We start from the raw sequence: 19,519 nt of genomic DNA on the forward strand, positions 1-19,519 counted from the left end.
CTGCACCTTGTTGTCTCGGATTCTCCAGCATCTGCAGTTCCTACTATCTCCACTTCAAGATTGTCTTGAATGTGAATTCTGTACTTAGGAAATGGAATGATGCTGGGTTGGGCATCATCTTCCACTGTATTACTTTTAAAGTTGCCAATAATGTCAAATTTGCCTGGGCGAAGATTAATCATTCCATCTTGAGCGAATCAGAGGGCGGCTGAGAGTCATCACAGCAGAATTCTGGGAGACATCACCACAGTCATCATGACTGTACTGCAGGTCAGAGAGAACCTGGTGTCAAGATGTGGTTTTCAGTTCTTGGATCATTGGGATCTCTTCTGGGGTAGAGGTGACCTGTTCAAGAGGGACAGGTTGCACTTGAACTGGAGGGTGTCCAGTATCCTCGTGGAGAGATTTGCTAGTGTTACCTGGGAGGGTTTAAACTAGTTTAGCAGGGGGAGTGGGACTCTAGATAAGAGAGAGAACATCAAGAAGTCAGGGGAAAATACATTAGCCATTCAGAGCAAGTTTACTATTCAGGATAGCCAGGGGCACAATAAAGGGAGGGAAATGACGTCTGGTTTAAAGTGCATTTATTTCAATGCACAAGGTCTGACTGGTAAGGAGCTCAGAGCACGGACTGGCTCTGGGGACTGGGATACTGTAGCCATAACAGACTCATGACTGAGAGAAAGGCAGGATTGGCAGCTCAATATTCCAGGATACAGAAGCTACAGGTGTGACAGAAGTAAGTGAGGAGGGGCATTTGCCCTTTTGATAAGGGAGGACATAACAACAGTGCTTAGAGAGGATATTCTTAAGGAGTCATCAAATGAGGCCATGTAGTTAGAACGTAGAAACAAGAAGGGGACGGTCACTGTGTTGGGCCTGTATTATAGACCCCCAAATAGCCAGCGGGTACCAAAGGAGCAGATGTGTAGAGAGATTGTAGATACCTGTAGGAATAATAGAGTAGTATTGGTTGGAGATTTTAATTTCCCCTGTATTGACTGGGCTATCCAGAGTGTAAAGGCCTAGACGGGGTGGAATTTGTCAAATGTGTCCAAGAAAGTTTCCTAAATCAACATGTAGAGGGCCCTATTCAGGAGGGTGCAACTCTGGACCTCCTCTTAGGAAACGAGGTTGGACAAGTGACTGATGTGTCAGTTGGAGAGCACTTTGGGTCCAGTGACCATAACTCCCTCAGTTTTAACATAGTTATGGAAAAAGATAGGACAGGTCCACAGGTTTAAGGTGCTAAACTGGAGCAGGGCCAATTTTGGGGCCATTAAGCAGGATCTAGCTGCGATCAATTGGGTGAATCTGTTTGATGGAAAAAGAACGACCGGCAAATGGGAGGCTTTAAGGTTGTGGATGATACAAAATTAGGAGGTATTGTTGATATTGAAGAAGGTTATCAAAAATTACAGAAGAATCTTGATCAGATGGTGAAGTGGGCTGAGGATTGTTAAATGCAATTTAGATAAATGTGAGGTGTTGCACTTTGGAAAGTCAAACCAATGTAGGACTTTTACAGTAAATGGTAAGGTCCTGAGGAGTGTTGTGGAACAGAGGGGCCTAGGAGTACAAGTACATAGTTTGTTGAAAGTGGTGTCACAGATAGACAGGGTGGTGAAAGCATTTAGCATTCTGGCATTCATCAGTCAAGGCATTGAGTATAGGAGTCGGGATGTTAAGTTACAATTGTATAAGCCATTGCTGAGGCTGCACTTGGGAGTACTGTGTACAGTTTTAGTCACCCTGTTACAAGAAAGACATAGTTCTGCTGGAAAGTGTGCAAAGAAGATTTACAAGGATGTAGCCATGAGTTATAGGGAGAGGGTGGCCAGGATAGGACTTTATTCCTTGGAATGTAGGAGAATGAGGGATGATCTTAATGAGGTGTATAAAATCATGGGAGACAGACATATGATGAATGCATATAGTCTTTTCCCCAGGGATTGGGATTTGAAAACTAGAGGGCATAGGTTTAAGGTGAGAGGGGATAGATTTAAGAAGGATGTGAGGGACAACTTCTACAGGCAGAGTGTGGTGCGTGTATGGGGTGGGCTGCCAGAGAAAGTCTTTGAGGCAGGTACAATAGCAACGTTTAAAAACATTTGGATAGGTCAATGGATAGGAAGGGTTTAGAGGGATATAGACCAAATGCAGGCAATTGGAGCTAGCTGAGTGGGCACCATGGTCAGCATGGACATTTTGGTTGAAGGGCCTGTTTCCATGCTGTAATATTCTATGACTCTATCAATAGTCTCAATGTTGTAGTCCAGAATCTTTGCTGTTGCAAGTGATAGGTTTGATAACTCTTGGATTGTGATCATCTTGTGAAAAAGCAGAGTCAACACAGAGAGGCGTGCCTCACCCTATAAGCTGTTAAAAGAGGCCCCAATCTGTTAAAAGGAGTGGTTAAATAACAATAAACCCCTGACACTCTCTTCATAATCAATAAGTAACAATTTATTTATCTAACTCTAAAAGTGAGCAAATTAACTAAACTATTAACAAGTCAAATAAATCTCTTCTAACTACTAACTATTCTCAAATAAAACAAGATTATAATGGTATGCTGTTCCAATAAGTACAAGTTCCACCTATATAAAATAAATTGTTAAAAAAATTGAAATTTAGTTTCTTGAAATTACAGCCAGGTTACATCTTCTGGAATACTCTGTGTCTTCTCTGGTGAATTCTTCTGTCAGGAACGCCTTCTCCATCGAATTCTTTTGTCAGGAACATTAACAATTTGTGCTGTAGGTACCTTTAATTTAGATGGAGCTTACTCTAAGGCTTAGAGAATTCTGTGAGAGCCAGTGATTCTTTCTTTTAGAGCTGAGAGCTGTTCTCTTGGCAGATGACAGTTGACTCTACCCCGATTTTCCAAATGCACTCATCTTTTATACCCTTGATGACATATCAATTTCTTACAATAAGATTGGTCCTATGTTGTCAAAACCATCAGATTTAAATTTAGAGATAGTAGGAACTGCAGATGCTGGAGAATCTGAGATAACAAGGTGTAGAGCTGGATGAACACAGCAGGCCGAGCAGCATCAGAGGAGCAAGAAGGCTGACGTTTCGGGCCTAGTCCCTTCTTCAGAAAAATCAAGTTTTTGGTATCTAAGGGCCCTGTTTAAATTAATTGGCTAAATTCATCTCCCATACCATCCATAACCACATCACCTCAGGTGACCTCCCGCCCACAGCCTCCAACCTCATCATTCCCCAACGCTGCACCGCCCATTTCTATCTCCTCCCCAAAATCCACAAACCCGACTATCCCGGCTGACCCATTATCTCTGCCTGCTCCAGCCCCACTGAACTTATCTCCGCTTACCTTGACTCTATTTTCTCCCCCTGGTCCAGGAACTCCTCACCTACGTCCGGGACACCACCCACACCCTCCACCTCCTCCAAGACTTCCAGTTCCTTGATCCCCAACACCTCATTTTCACTATAGACATCCAATCCCTATACACTTGCATTCCCAACGCAGATGGCCTAAAAGCCCTCCGCTTCTTCCTCTCCCACAGGCCCAACCAGTCCCCCTCCACCAACACACTCATCCACTTAACCGAACTCATCCTTACCCTTAACAACTTCTCCTTCAACTCCTCCCACTTCCTATAGACTAAGGAGATGGCCATGGGAACCTGAATGGGCCCAAGCTACGCCTGCGTCTTTGTAGGATACATGGAACTGTCCCTCTTCCACAGCGACACTGGCCCTATTCCCCACCTCTTCCTCCGCTACATCGACATCACTGGCGCCGCCTCGTGCTCCCATGAGGAGCTTGAACAGTTCATCAACTTTACTAACACCTTTCACCCCAACCTACACATCTTCAGAATGTGGGAGGAAACCGGAGTACCCAGAGGAAACCCACGCAGACAAGGGGAGAATGTGCAAACTCCACACAGACAGTCGCCCGAGGGTGCAATTGAACCTGGGTCCCTGGTGCTGTGAGGCAGCAGCGTTAATCACTGAGCCACTGTGCTAATGTGGTCTATTGCATCTGCTGCTCCCAATGTGGCCTCCTCTACATCGGTGAGACCAAGCGGAAGCTCAGAGACTGCTTTGTACAGCACCTGCGCTCTGTTCGTGACAAATGACAACACCCTCCAGTCACGAACCTCTTCAACTCCCCCTCCCACTCCCTGGATGATATGTCCATCCTGGGCCTCCTCCAGTGTCACAACAACACCTCCTGGAAACTGGAGGAGCAACACCTCATATTCCACTTTGGGAGCCTACAACCCAATGGTCTCAACGTGGACTTTACTAGTTTCAAAATCTTCCCATCCCCAGCCTCATCCCATGACCAACCCTCCCTCTCATTCCCGCCTCCTTGACCTGACACAATCTGTCCATCTTCTCTACCACCTCTGCTCCTCCCACCTCACTGACGAATCCCCATCACTGCCTACCTCCACTCACCTATCACCATCCCACCTACCTTCCCTAGCCCCACCCCTCCTCTCTATTTATTTCTGAGCTCCCTTCCCCCTCCCTCATTTCTGAAGAAGCGTCCCGACCTGAAACGTCAGCTTTCCTGCTCCTCTGATGCTGCCTGGCTTGCTGTGTTCCTCCAGCTCCACAATGTGTTATCCCAAATTCAAAAACTTGTTGTATTGGTAAGAATGCTGCTTTGCCTGTTAACAGTACAGCCTTCTGAAAGAAATGTTTCAATTCAGGTGCTTTGTGTACCTGCAAACCCACAGACATATTTTTTGAATTTCTAAGCATAGAAAAAGCACATCATCTTTTAAAGGGACAACACACGGCTTTCCCCATTGCATTTTACAAACACCAGCATTTTACAAACACCAAATTCTAATGTCCTGTCTTCCCATCGACGAGTACCATACCCAACTTCACTACAATCTGTAGACCCATGCATTCTGGTGGACAGATAATAGCTGGGTCAGCTGATTAAACAATGCTGTAGGTTTTATGTTTTCATACAGTTGCAGCTGTATACAGCTCCCGAGTTGCTGTTTTGAATTTAAGACACTAATGCCAACACATGGGATGCCAGACCCATTGTGAGAAAATAGTTTATCATGGGCACACGTCTTTTTGAGGCTTTCATTTGTTTCTCAAAAGATGGCAGAATTGATCAATGTGTGGACAGACACAAGGCCTTAGTAGCATGAAGAACAGTTCTCCCCCTGCACTTTGCCCAAGGATCCTTGCAGGAGTTCAGCTTCATGCACCACTTGTTAATCTCCCAGTGGACTGATATTGAGTGCAATCTCTAAATTTCTGGTAACATTGTACCAGATCTAATGGATAAACTATGGCAACCCATTCATAATAAAGAATAAAGGGAGGACTCATAAGTGTTCCTACTCCATTGAGGTCTCTAGGCTTCAGAACCGGTTAGAGAACTTTAGTCCTGAATGGTTTCTCATCAACATTATCACTTTTTAGTATCAACTATCTGCTACCATAATGGGGCGTGAATTCAAAAACCACTGCCTGTATGGTAAGGTCTGAATGTTCCCAAAATATTGTCACTTGCAGGATAATTTGGCTCTTGTTGAGCTCTTGAAATTTATTAACAACAGTAACTATTTACACTGTAATAATTTAGCAAACTTCCATATAGTTTGGATTCTGTGCTTACTGACTACATAGCCTGTTTGTAATAACTATATTTCTGGTCTATTACAATTACTACTGCTGCTACTAATGAAGGTGAAGGGGAGGTGGACGCCTTTGTAATGGAATGTTACACGTTGTAATGTAATTTAACTGCCTTAAAGGTACACTGTAGGCCTTGTCTGGGATCTATGCAATAGTGCACCAGCCAAAGTTAAGTCTGGATAATGATAAATCTTCTGATCCACCATAGTAGTCTTATGGAGTTAGGCAAAGTTGGATGTTAACTGCCTTCAGCTTGTTTTTCTCTGCTATGGTCTCCAATGCCTTCTACAGTAGTGATCCTGGTATCAAAACCAGATATTGCCTGGCCGGTATGCCGCTCAATCTGAGATGAATCTGGTGAAGACTACGGTCTCCAAGGACGGACTTTATGATTTCCTATTTGTCAATATGTATGCACCAGCTGTCAGGTCAATGTAGCATGGACTTGTTCTTTAATGCATGCCACATCTACAACACAAAGAAAACTGTTGAAATATGCCAGGAAAACCCTCATTCAAGACCAAAGTTTCAGTCCACAACCAGAACATTTCAGCAACAGATAAGTTCACACCTTGGCAGCATCTCTCTTGAGTCAGCCAAATTGATGACAAGGCTCATGCAAGAATTGCCAAAGAAAGTGCTGCTTTTGGCAGACTTTGAACAGCTGTCTGGGAACGAAAAAGGAATCTGCCTGCTAAACTTCAAGTTTATTCAAACAGTATTCCTGGACATTTTTTTTCCCACACATGCCAGATTTGGACTATGTACTGGAATGATGTGAAGGAACTCAAACATTTTCACAGGGTCATGATAAAAAACTTGACCACTTTCATAACTTTATTTTGGAAGATCAGTAGCAGGTCAAAATCACAGAGACTGACATGCACACCAGAGATGGCATGCCAATAAGCATCCACACCATACAGATGGTCACAAGTGAGCTGGGCTGGTCATGTGATCAGAATTCCTGCTACTTAGTTACCAAAGCAAATTTTCTACAGAGAGATTGAATCTGGCATATGCTGTTATGGTAACCAAAACGTTTAAAACAAAACCCAAACACACTGCTTCAAATATTAATAACAGAAAATTATCTAATTTTCCCCTTTTCACCAATTTAAAACAATTCAAATTTCCTTCAGTGTTCTGAACTATTCAATTTCCACCTGTTTCTTCTCCTTTCCAGATTGAAATTATCTGATATCATGTAGAATAAAAGACTGCATATGCATTCCAACTGGATATGACACTAGTTCAATCATAGTCAAAGAAGCAGAAGCTTGCTACTAATCTAGGTCAAAGCAGAAAACCCCTGGCCAAGATGTGTAAAGACAGCAAAACAGGATGTTACACAATAATTCCCACTTGGGGTAAATTGTGCTGCTGCTTACAATCACTAATATGAAATTCCTTTGCTCATTATTTCACAGAGCTTCAAAACTAGGTTTCAAGCTTAAGAGTTTGTACCTGTGCTGAAATCAGGCATACAAATTAGCATCTAAGCTTGTTAAAGTAGAAATCTTTGATTTGCAAACTTGCGGTCCAGGCAAATTTGAACTCTGAGATCTAAGAAACTCAGACTTTTGAGTCATATTTTATTGTCTGGTCAATGCTGTTCGAATGTTGGGGGCCTAGATGTTTCAGAGGTTCTGACTGCCTCATTTGTGAATAGAACCTAATCACAGCAATAGATTAGGTAGTAAAATCAACTTAACGTGCATAGGAATTTACCAAAAAAATGGAATTAGAGTTTGATAAATAGCTTTCATTTCCATGGTAAAAATCTTGGAAGCCACAGATGGCAAAAAAAATTGGACAAATTTCATTGATGTTTTCTGCTGCTAATGTCATATTAAATGACTACCCTGCCACAAAACCTTTGTGAAAATGTAGACAAAATTGTATTATAAAACCAATGTAAGGACACACCTATGCTTTTATTCTAATGGAATTATGTTGCATGAGCACTTAATTGATAATGGCTGCCATAAAGAATTTAAATAGTTATTTATTCAATTTCACTAGAACTTCAATGTAAGAAAATGGGCACGGACACAACTGTTGAGGTGGCTATGAACACTTGTCGTTATATTAGCAACAGCATCAGAGAACTCATGTAGAGTGACACTATGGGAAAGATGTAAGTTTGGGTTTCATCACAATTTAGTTCTTGGTCTTGAGCTATGCTGGGCAGATGCTCTAGCTAGAGTACTTTCTGAAGGGTTTAGGGAAAAACAAAGTTTTGCATTGGGGGACTTATGTGGTTAAAATTTGGAAGCAGGTCAATCACTGATTTCTCAATCGAAGGGATATAGTATCTAGGCAAGAATGCTTGCGGTTCACTTGAAGGAAAACAGGTGGTTTTGGGTTCAAGCCCAGGAACTCAATCTAAACAGACACGTTACTGTTGTGCTGAAGGATTGCTGCATTATTAGTGGTGTTATCTTTTGAATAAGGCATCAAGCAGATACTCTGGCTGCCTGTTCAGGTGGATAAAAAAAGTCCTGTGGCACTAACTGAACAAGAGGAATGTTAGAGCCCATTTTCATCCTTCAAGTAACTCTGCCAAAGCAGATTAACTGAGAATTTTTTTGTTGTTGAATGTTGCTGTGTACAAATTTGCTTTCACATTGCACACATAACAGAAAATATGTTTGCCTTCTTTTAGGTGGTGATGGTTTTCTTGCTCACGAGGATGGAATGATTATCTTATAGGCATCTTCACAGATCCTGCCATTTCATAGTGAACTCAGCATGAGGCAGACTTCAGTGATACGAGGTTATACATCTGGACAATAAAATGTTCAGTGTCTGCTATGAGACTCTAATGGGCAATAGAGACAGAAAAAAGAAACCAAATCAACCACAAGCCACTGGTTAACAAAATAGCATCATAAAAAGGTAAACAAAGTCTGGGTTCATTTCTAGAAGGATGGAATTGAAAAGTAGGGAATTTATGTTCAACCTGCAGCGAACTCTGGTTAGACTGCACTTAGTGTATTGTGAAAGTTTAGGTCAAACAACACTGTAGCGTTGCACCAACTTCCTTCATTTTCTTCACTGCAATAATTCCAGCAAATTCCAGAGGTGAGGTGAGAGTGACATTCCTTGACATCAAGGCTGCACTTGACCAAGTGTGGCATGAAGAAGCCCTAGCAAATCTGGAATCACAGGGCATCAGGGGAAAACCTTCCAATGGCTGGAGTCATACCTGACACATGAAAGGTGGTTGTAGTTGTTGAAGATCAGTCACCTCAGCTCCAGGATATCTTAGCAGGAACTCCACAGGGTATTGTCCTTGGCCCAACCATCTTCCAGCTGCTTTATCAATGAACTTCCCTTCATCATTAGGTGAGAATTGGGGACGTTCGCCGATGATTGCACAATGTTCAGCACTGTTCATGAATCTAGACACTTAAGCAGTCCATGTCCAAATGCAACAAGACTTAGACAATATCCAGGCTTGAGTTGAAAAGTGGCAAGTAATATTTGTGCCACAAAAATACCAGGCAATGGCCATCTCCAATAGGAGACAACCTAACCATCTCCCTTGACATTCAATGATGTTACTATCAAAGAATCTCCTTCTTTAAACATCTTGGGGGCTTCCACTGACTTGTAACTCAAACGAACTTACTGCATAAATAGAGTAGCTACAAGTGCGGGTCAGACCTAGGAATACTAGAGTGAGTAACTCACCTTCTGACTCCCCACAGTCTGTTTGGCATTTACAAGGAACAAGCCAGGAATGTGATGGGATACTCCTCATGTACCTGGATGGGTGCAGCTCCAACAACACTCAAGATGCTGGACACCATCTAGGGCAAAACAATCTACTTGATTGGCACCATGTCCACTCCCCCCACTACCGATGCTCAGTAGCAGTACTGTGTACTATCTACAAGATGCACTGCAGAAATTCACCAAAGATCCTTACACAGAACCTTCCAAACCCATGACCATTTTTATCTAGATGGACAAGGGCAGCAGATACATGGAAATACAGCCACCTGCAAGTTCCCTTCCAAGCCACTCACCATCCTGACTTCCTTCAGTGTCATTAGGTCAAAATCCTGGAATTCCTCCCTAATAGCATTGTTCCTCTATCCACAGCACATTGACTGTGGTAGCTAAAGAAGGCAACTCACCACCACCTTCTCTAGGGCACTAGGGACACCCATGTCCAATGCTTAAATTTGACAAAACAAAAAGCCACAGGCATGGAGATAATCTAGAGAGCAGATAAGAAACTGTTCCACTAACTCTACTTCAATCCAAAACTGAAATCATTCCAACCTGAGTCATAGAGCTTCAGAATGCAGATTAGCTTTCACTAAATACCCTGAAAACTAGGGTCCACATCCAACCAACCCACTGCATAACAACACCACCACCCGTATTGTTGATTAAGATCAACAGCAACATCCTGGAAAATGGGGCAAATCTCTCAAAGAAGTTAGACGTGGACAGAAAAATTTGTCATTGCTCCGATGTGTCAGTTTAGCCCACAATCAACTGAGAAAAAATGTATTTGAGGACAAGATCTTAAACCCAAGACTAAGACCATAGTTCTCAGGACTGTAGTATTCCCTGTACTCCAATATGCTTCAGTGACTTGGACAAACCACGGCAGGCACCCCAAATAACCAGAGAAGCACCACCAGTGCTGCCTTTGCAAAACAGGCAATTCAATAACAGCATCCTATCTCTAGCCAACTTGTGTAGCATTGTGGTGTTAACCACTCAACACCAGTTCTGTCAGTGTGTAAGGCTGACACCAGGCTCCTGAAACAACTGCCTTACTTGGATCTTGGTCCTGGCAAGAGTCAATGAAAAAGCTTTAGTGACGGCCTCACAGCATCCTGAAGAAGTCAAGCAAAGTTGCTGACTTTTGGCAGATCCTGGCTTGTGTCTGAACCAAGATAAAGGAGACTCGTTTAGTAAAGTCTCAAGGACATTGAAAAACTTTGTCAGGAATATGCAGAGGTGAAATTGAGGTGTCAGTGACAGTACATAAATCTGCAAACAACCTGTCTAACCTGCTCATAAAACATATGGCAGTTTTTAGATCTCGCAATGTACGTATAAGTCTTCTTAGAACCCATGCAACCTGAGTGGAAACAAGTAATTGTCAATCTCTAAAATAAATCACAGAACTGTGGATGCTGGAAATTTCAAATGAAAACAAAAATTGCTGGAGAAACTCAGCAAGTCTGGCAGCATTTGTACAGAGAAAGCAGAGTTAACGTTTTGAGCCCAGTGGACTCAGCTCTGAAGATGGGTGAGTGGACTTGAACCGTTAACTCTGTTTTCTCTCCACAGATGCTGCCAGACCTGCTTAGTTTCTCCAACAATTTGTTTGTTTCATTCTCAACCTCAATGGACCGCATGAAAAAAAGAATTCTGAACAGTTCAAGTCTTCATATAATAAGCAAAAGGCACTGTAGGAAGTGAAATAATGATTTACTAGGTTGATACCAGGATTGAGAAGTCAGATTAAGAAAACTGAACCAGTTGAGCTCTGTTCTACAGAAAAGGGAAGACTGAGCTGTGGCATGAATGAGGTCTTCAAGATCATGAAACAATCTGATGGAGAAGACACAAAAATGAGAGTTCCACTAGTGGAGGAGACCAGAACTAAATGCCATAAATATAAGATAGATATAATAAATAAGATAGACCATAACAAATTCAATTGGAAATTCAGGCAAAATATTTTTATCCAGGGAGTAGTCAGAAATGTGGAACCTGCTACCACAAAGGGTAGATGAAGCAACCAGCACAGATATATTTAATGGGAAGATACATGAATACATGAGGGAGAAAAGAAAAACATGTCAACATAAATGCATGGAAAATGATAAGAGGCTCACATGAAGCATAAATACTGACATGCACCTGTTGGTCCAAATGACTTGTTTTTGTGTTGTAATTATTCTTCTATCCTGCAATTCTATTTCATTGGCTTTTATATTTGGAGAACATCAAAAACACCACATAAATGAAAGTTAATTCTTCCTTAGCATGATCCACTCATATAGTATTGATGTTAAATGTAATTGTTTTTGTCAAATATTCCACTACTTTCCTGATGCAAAATCTGTGCATGTAAGGTAAACAGGGACATTAAAGTGAATACTACATAAATAAACATACAAAATACTTTTCTAGTTTTTGATATGCTAAGTCTCAAACTTCTGGGTGAAACATCATTGCTGGATGATATACACATTTTTATAGATTTGTATGTTTTTTAGCCACCTTGAGGAATTAGTAAGTTATTGTCATGAATTCCATTGTTTGTTACCATTATTAGGCTTTTGCTAACTTTTTTATTTAATGCAAAGTTTTAGAAAATCAGCAGAAACTGCACATTACTGAACAAAGGAACATGATAAAGGAACATGATATTATGATATAAGGCATTTGTGTGCCTGCACAGATTACCAGTGATCAGTGCAATGCACAATAGAAGATGGAAATATTCTAGCTGAATTTATCAACAAAAAAACTGTACATAATGTGAGTACTTTATCCAAAACTGAAATTCAAATATTAAACACCATTACTGCAGATCAAAGATTTGGAATTTTGTTACAAGTCTGACCAAATCATTTAAAATCATTGCAACATTATAATAAATTTAAGGCTTTATATTTACTTGCATTCTGAAATGCTATAACGAATTTGCAGGAAAATAAGTACATATCCAAAATATTAATTGCCTTCAATCAGCGGAGAATGGCAGATCATTGTCTTGCATACCGAGTTTATCATACCTCCTGTTCCAATGACAAGATCATTCTCTTTAGTAACAATGCTACCAGTTTACAGATATAGGGCAGATTATGTCAGAATTCACACAGGGCAAACAGGCATACATAAACTGTGCAGTGAATTAGATGTGAAAACCTGGACACTGCTGCTTGTAATGTGTTGGCCCCCTGTGATATACCCCTTTTCGTAGACAGTCTATAGATCACATCATGGTGGCTGTAATTGAGACCACCTGCCAAGTCAGAGGACAGTTACAGATGTCGTCTGCTCAGATGAGATAATATAAGGCATGCTGTGGTCACGGAACACTCAGCTACATTGATCTGGCAACACTGGAGGGAAAAAAACAATTGCTTTTGCTGCTGAGATTTTGTTATCTTCATAACATCCTTTGTCTGTAGAGACTGGTGAGGTTGGTCACTGGATACCCTGTTGAGAGCGCCTCTCTTCAAGCATTCTGCAAACCCACATGGAAACCACTTCTGCGTTCTTGTCATTGTACTGCACTACAAATGGGTGAACCTGCAAAGTAAGGATTTAAAAGAAATGAAGCAAATGAAAGGAAGGAATCATTTGTAGACTAAGCTAATAACTGTTAAGGTTAGGTCATATGTATCTTAAGCTCAGATTTTTCCACATTGAAATTCCTCATCAAAACTGACCATGGAAAGAAATTCATGAACATGCATTCCTTGTAATTAATGTTCTAATGCAGTGATGTTGCACTCTGTGCAAGATACCTTGCTCGATATAATTGAGAGTTCTAGAACAGCCCTATATTATTGAGGGATATAATTGAGATCTAGTTCCTACTAAGCTAGGACCCGTAGAACCACTACATCTACAGCACTTACGCAAGAATAGATAATTTTACTTACTTTTCCCAGTGAAAAGAATTTGAACTTTTGCATTTTGTTGTGTTGAATGATCACATATTGAAAAGAAAACAATTATGCATGTTTCAGAACAACATACAATAACCCTTTAACAAAAACATAAGAACTGCGAATTCTGGAAATCAGAAACAAAACAGAAACTGCTGGAAGAACTCAGTCCTGAAGAAGGGTCACTGGGTCCAAAATGTTAATTCTGTTTTCTCTCCAAAAATGCTGCCAGACCTGCTGAATTTTTCCTGCAATTTCTGTTTTTGTATACAATAACCTCTTTTGTATTCACTGAAGTTAACTGCAAGTGAGGTATTTTGTTTGTCTGTGTATGTGCATGAGCATGAGCAAGACAGTAAAAGTCTAAAGAGGCTTTTAAAAATATTCAGGTAATGGGAATGGAGAAGTGGAGGTGTTTGAAGTGAAGGAAAATAGTTTTGATAACGATTCAGATGTAGGGGTAACAGGAGGAAACTGAATTTGATTGAGTAGCACACCAAGCTTCTGTAGCTCTGCCCTAAATCTCAAATATTCAGAGGTTGAATGGAGTTGAGGCCAATTATGCATAGAAATATACAAGAGAAGAGGATGACTATGATTTTTTGGAGATTTAGCAAGGGGAAGTTGAATCATAAAATGGTTGGATACATTGAGAAACTGATTAAAGAGGCAAATGAGATTCAGTGCTTTGATTACAAAAGTAAGCAAGTTGTAATGAACTTTGATAAAACACTGGTTCAGCCTCAATGGGAGGACAATTTCTAGTTCTTTAGTGCACAACACACTAGGAAGATTGTGAAGGTATTCAGGAAGGTGCAGAAAAGATTTATGAAAATCGTTTCTGGCCCCAAGGCCTTCAGCTGCGTGGATAGATTGAAGAAGCTGCGTTGTTCACCTTAGAGGAGGTTGAGAGGAGCAGAGTTAGAAGTGTTCAAATTCACGGGAGGTCTGGACGTAGCAGATAAACTATTTAGATTAGTGGAATGGTCGGGAACCAGAGAATATTAATACAAGATGATTGGCAAAAGAACCAAATTACACCAAAGTGAAATGAGGAAAAATCTTTTGACTCAGTGAGTGGTTAGGATCTGAAATCCACGGAGTGCATGGTGGAGGCAATAAACATAATGGCTTTGCAAAGGAATTCAATAAGTACCCAAAGAGGCAAGGTTACAGGAAAAGGGGGTCAGTGAACAAACTGAGTTGCTCTCGCAGACAGTTGGCATGGACACAAACGTTTGCTATATTTTAAATGCTCCAGTTTTAAGAATGTTGGCACTGCACAGTAAGAGGAAACAAGTTTACATGACTAGTTTTTGTTAGGGAAGAAACATGGATACAAGTTGCAACACAGTTGCAGTTCATATGGAAAGCTGCTGTCTAATCTGATTTCAAAGCTTCCATTATACCAGGCTTTCTATTCTATAGAGAAAGTCTGAGTAGAGACAGATGTCTGGGCAAAAGCACATAAATAATGCCAAATATAAGCTGACATTCTGGAGTTCTTATTGATTAGACCTTTGGGAGCACAAGAACAAAATTTTCAGAATCTTTGTTTAGGAGTCTAAATGGTCGGGCAGAATCTATGATGACTGGATTGTACATGGCATGTAGAAAGATTAAGTTTGTGAGCATTGTACAAAAAGCCATTTGGTCTATGTGCTATAACTCTCAACACTGTCTTTTAATTTAGTCTCCAAAATTAGTTTTCAAATATATTACATTAAGCTTGGATCCATACTGGGATAAACCAGCACAGCATCTGCAAACCTTAACAATATGCATTCATAGTAAGACATGATCCTGGCAACGAATTCAAAATGTTTCATTCAAAGCAATGTACACCAGATTTTGGCATATGTTAGTTTAATTGAAACATTAAATTATCATTATATAAAGTGGCAGAAATACTGAAGAATTTGGTAAAATGGTGTAGAAATACATCCCACCAGATGACCAGTCCATGCTTTCATGTAATGCCGGTGCTTGTTCTGGAATCAGGAAGTATCCTACTATCTAATAGACTATTATTAGCTTCATTACCATGTAATGTGACATTACAATTAAGATAAAAGAGAAATGCTCTTTAGATTCGCGAGGAGGTGGTGAGGCGAGGACCTACACAGAGAAATAGAAAGACTGGTGACTAACCTGAATGGGACTTGGTATATAATGGTGATCACAAAACCATTGCTGACTGTGCAAAAAATCCATCTGGTTCACTAATGTTCTTTAGGGAAGGAAACTGCTGTCCTTACTTGGTCTGGCCTACATATGACTGCATACCCACAGCAATAAGGTTGACTCTTAGAAACCCACTGGGCAATTAGGGATGGACAATAAATACTGGTCTATCAGCAATGTCTACATCCCGTGAAATATTATACAAAACAAGAATAAGTTTTTCTCGTCTGTATTTAAGTAGGAGTGAGGGTAAAATAAAAGCAAAGGGTCAATATTCTATTTGGTTGAGGTATATCTGGAGAGTTCAAGTCTGTGGCTTGACATTTTGCACTATGTGGGAAATATTATGCTCCAGGCAGTCTGGATGACCAAGTGTGCAGGATATGCCTTTGGTTGGAGCAACCCGAGCTTCAGGTTTGAGATTGTGACCACTATGATGCATTGATGAGGCAGAGAGGTTGGTGGATAGCACATTTCAGTCTGTGGTCACCCTACAACTTAAGGAAGTATCATTCTGAGAAGGAATGGGTGACTGCCAGAAAAAAGTATGGAACCAGACAGGTAATAAGGAAATCTCACCAATTGCATCTTGCTTGCAAACAGTTTTCTGGCCTTAGAAAATGGTAAGAGCAATGGTTCCTCTTTGGAGGCCAGGCAAAGCCATAGCACGAGGAGGAAGTGGGGTAGGTGATTCATTAGTGAGGATAATAAGCAGGTAATGTGACCATAAACCTGACAATAAGATGCCACCCGGGTGCCAGGGTCAAGGATATCACAGAATGACTGGAGGGCATTCTGAAAGGGGAGGGTAAACAGCCAGAGGTTGTGGGTCTAATGTTGTAACCAATGACATAGGAAGGTAGAGATCTGAAATCCTGTAAGCAGGGAGTTGGTAGGAAATTGAAAAGTGGAACTTCAAAGGTAGTCATCTCTGAATGACTCCTGAGGCTGCCCAGTAGAGAGTCTATAAATAGAAAATACAGCAGATGAATCTGTGGCTTGAGAAATGGTGCAAGGGGTAAGTCTTCAGATGCCTGAGACACTGGGATTGTTTCTACATGAGGCAGGAACTGCACAAGTTACATCTGAACAGGAACAGGACCAACATCCTCACAGGGAGATTTGCTAATACTATTCAGGCAGGTTTAAATTAGATTAGCAAGGGGATGGGTAGCGGAGGAGAGAGATTCTGAGATGGAATTAGGAGTTAAAACACAAGTGAGTCTGGAAAGCAGAGGAAATCTAGAATAGATAAGAGAAAATCTGATTTAGCAAGCCCATATGGAATAGATTTTAATGCAAGGAGCATAATATCACAGCTATAACTGAGACTTGGCTAAAAGATGGACATGATTGGCAGCTGACATTGCTGGAGATAGGGTATTTAGTTGAGATTGTACAGGGGGTAGAAGAAGAGACGGTTGCAGTATTGATCAAGGAATCAACTGTAGCATTGTGGAGAGATGATATCTTAGATGGATCATTAAATGAGGCCATATGGGTGGAAGTTAAAATTACCAAAGGGCAAACATGCAGTTGGGTGTGTGTTCTATAAGCCCCCAAACAGTCAGGGAGAGACAGAGAATAAAATATGTAGACAAATTTCAGAGAACTGTAAGAATAAGGCAGAAATAATATGAAATTTCAACTATGCAAATGTTAACTAGCATAATTTTAATGCAAGGTAGAAAATTCTTAAATTGCATCCAGAACAATGTTTTTAGTCAGTACATTGAAAGCCCAACAAGGGAGGGGGCAGTTCTCAACCTAATATTCGGAAATAAGCCCAGGTAGGTGTAAGGCGTATCAAGTACCTTCTCAGACAGCATCTTCAAAACCCACAACCACTAGCATCTATCAAGAAGGGCAAAGGCTGCAGACACCTGGAAACATCACCACTTGGAAGTTCCCTTCCGCGCCACTCACCATCCTGACTTAGAAATATACTGACGTTCCTTCAGTAGCACTGGGTCAAAATCCTGGAACACCCTCCTTAATGCCATTATGTATCAACCTACAGCAAATGGGCTGCAGCTGTTCGCCACCACTTTCTCAAGGGCAGCTAGAGATGGGTAAAGACAACATCCCACGAATGAATGAATGAATGGAAAAAAGGAGGGAGCATCTTGCATAGCGACCATATATCAGTTAGATTTAGGATAGTTATGGAAACAGATAAGGAGTAAACATTCTAAGCTGGGGAAAGACTAACTTTACTAAACTAAGATATGATTTGGCCCAAGTGGATTCAGGGCAACAACTTGCAGATAAAATTTGTCAGAGTGACGGAATGGGGCAAGTATGATCACTTAAAGAGTGTAGAACCCTGAATGTCAAGGGATATAATGGTTAAGATTCAGAAAATAAGAAAAGCTTATGGCAGGTACCAAGGGCTCCAAGGGACAGAGTTCCGAGAAGAATATAAACTGTATATTGGAAAACTAAATGGAAATTATCAAAGCTATCAGATTGCATGAGAATGCAATGGCCAGTAGAATAAAAGGAAATGTGTACATCAACCTGGAAGATGTAGGTTACAGTCCTCAATGAATGTGTCAATCTTCACAATGGAAAAGAACGAGCAGGTGCAGACATCATGGAGGGCTATGAACTATTAGAAGAAATTAAAGGGCAGGGAGGTGCCAGAGGGTTTGGCGGCCTATCAACAGAATATATCTGTAGGGCTGGATGAGATGTATCCCAGGCTGTTAAGATAGGAGATATCTTAGGCCCTGGTAGTAATTTTCAAATCCTTTTTGGCCACAGATGAGGTGCCAGTGGTCTGAAGGACTGCTTACATCATCTCACTGAAACAAAGGCAGCATTTGCCGACTTCTGTGCATGTGTGCACACTGCTATAAACGTCACATTTAAATGGTTTCAGGGGAACAGGGAGTAAAAGGACCCTGGAGAGGGGAATGGGAATGAGATCAGGACCTGGGAGGTAGGGACAGACAAGTCTGGGACCTGAGAGGGGGACAGTGTGAAATTAAGATCTGAGAGAAGGGAGTTAGTCAGCAGAAGGGTGAGGGTGCTCAGGAGAGGAGTCACTCCTCCACCACATCCCCGATTCCCGCTCCACTGATTCCCAGTCCCCTCCCCAATTCTCCCCTTCTCCCCCATGTCCCTACTCTCCGTCGCTGAACCCCATTTTGAAAGCACATACTTTGGTGCACGTGCACTTCAATATTTCTGTAATGACATCACATGTAAATTCTACACGATGACACAGTGTCTTGCATCATGCGCCTGCAGTGTTTGGATTGGCATGCATGCATGCATAACTGCCTGCAGATGCAAGTGTCAGCAAACACTGCTTTAAAAAAGCAAAACATGGATAGACCAAGAAGTTACAAGCCAATTGTCGATCTTATTGTTAGAGAAATTATTATAAATCATTCTGAAGGACAGAATATACCTGCACTTGGAGAACCAGGGATTTATCAGGGACAGTTAGCATGCATTTATTAAATCAAGGTTGTGTTTGACAAATTTGATCGAATTTTTTCAGGAAGTAACCAGGAGAATTGATGACAGTAATGCATTTGATGCGTCCATATGGACTTTAGCAAGGCTCGCAATAAGGTCCAACATTGCAAACTGAATCATGGAGTCATAAAGAACAGAAGAGGCCTTTCAGCTCATTGAATCTGCGGCAACCTTCTACAATATTCTCAGTTTCTAGAAGTCAGCACATAGCTTTGAATGTTATGATATTTTAAGTGCTCATCTAAGGTTTAAAGGTTGTGAGGTTTCCCAGCTCTACTACCCTCAACTCGTCAAGAACGTGAGAGCCCATGGGATCCAAGGTAAAGGGGTATATTGGACTCAAAATTGACTAAGAGGCAGGAAGGAGAGGGTCTCAGTAGAGGGATGCTTTTATGACTGGAAGACTGTTTTCAGTGGAATTCTGCAAGGGACAGTGCTGTGCCTTTGCTGTTTGTGGTCTCTATTAATGATTTGCAGTTGCCTGTGCCTGTGTGTGTGTGTGTGTGTGTGTGTGTGTGTGTGTGTGTGTA

The 19,519-nt window shown here is 41.2% G+C and overlaps 1 protein-coding gene across 5 annotated transcripts in view; it reads right to left on the bottom strand.

Moving 5' to 3' along the window:
- Positions 1 to 11,350: 11,350 nt before the first annotated feature.
- The window catches only part of map2k5 (mitogen-activated protein kinase kinase 5), a 351,751-nt gene continuing 343,582 nt past the window's right edge, over positions 11,351 to 19,519 (bottom strand). For 4 of the 5 annotated variants that reach the window (XM_048615802.1, XM_048615808.1, XM_048615804.1 and 1 more), the window contains one exon: positions 11,351 to 12,954. In XM_048615802.1, the coding sequence (XP_048471759.1) occupies positions 12,850 to 12,954 (105 nt within the window). In that variant the 3' untranslated portion in view covers positions 11,351 to 12,849. The remainder of the gene's footprint in view (positions 12,955 to 19,519) is intronic. The other variant, XM_048615807.1, reaches the window with a different exon arrangement.

Source organism: Rhincodon typus, chromosome 33 (assembly GCF_021869965.1).
Source record: "Rhincodon typus isolate 14 chromosome 33, sRhiTyp1.1, whole genome shotgun sequence".
Taxonomy (NCBI): Eukaryota; Metazoa; Chordata; class Chondrichthyes; order Orectolobiformes; family Rhincodontidae; genus Rhincodon; species Rhincodon typus.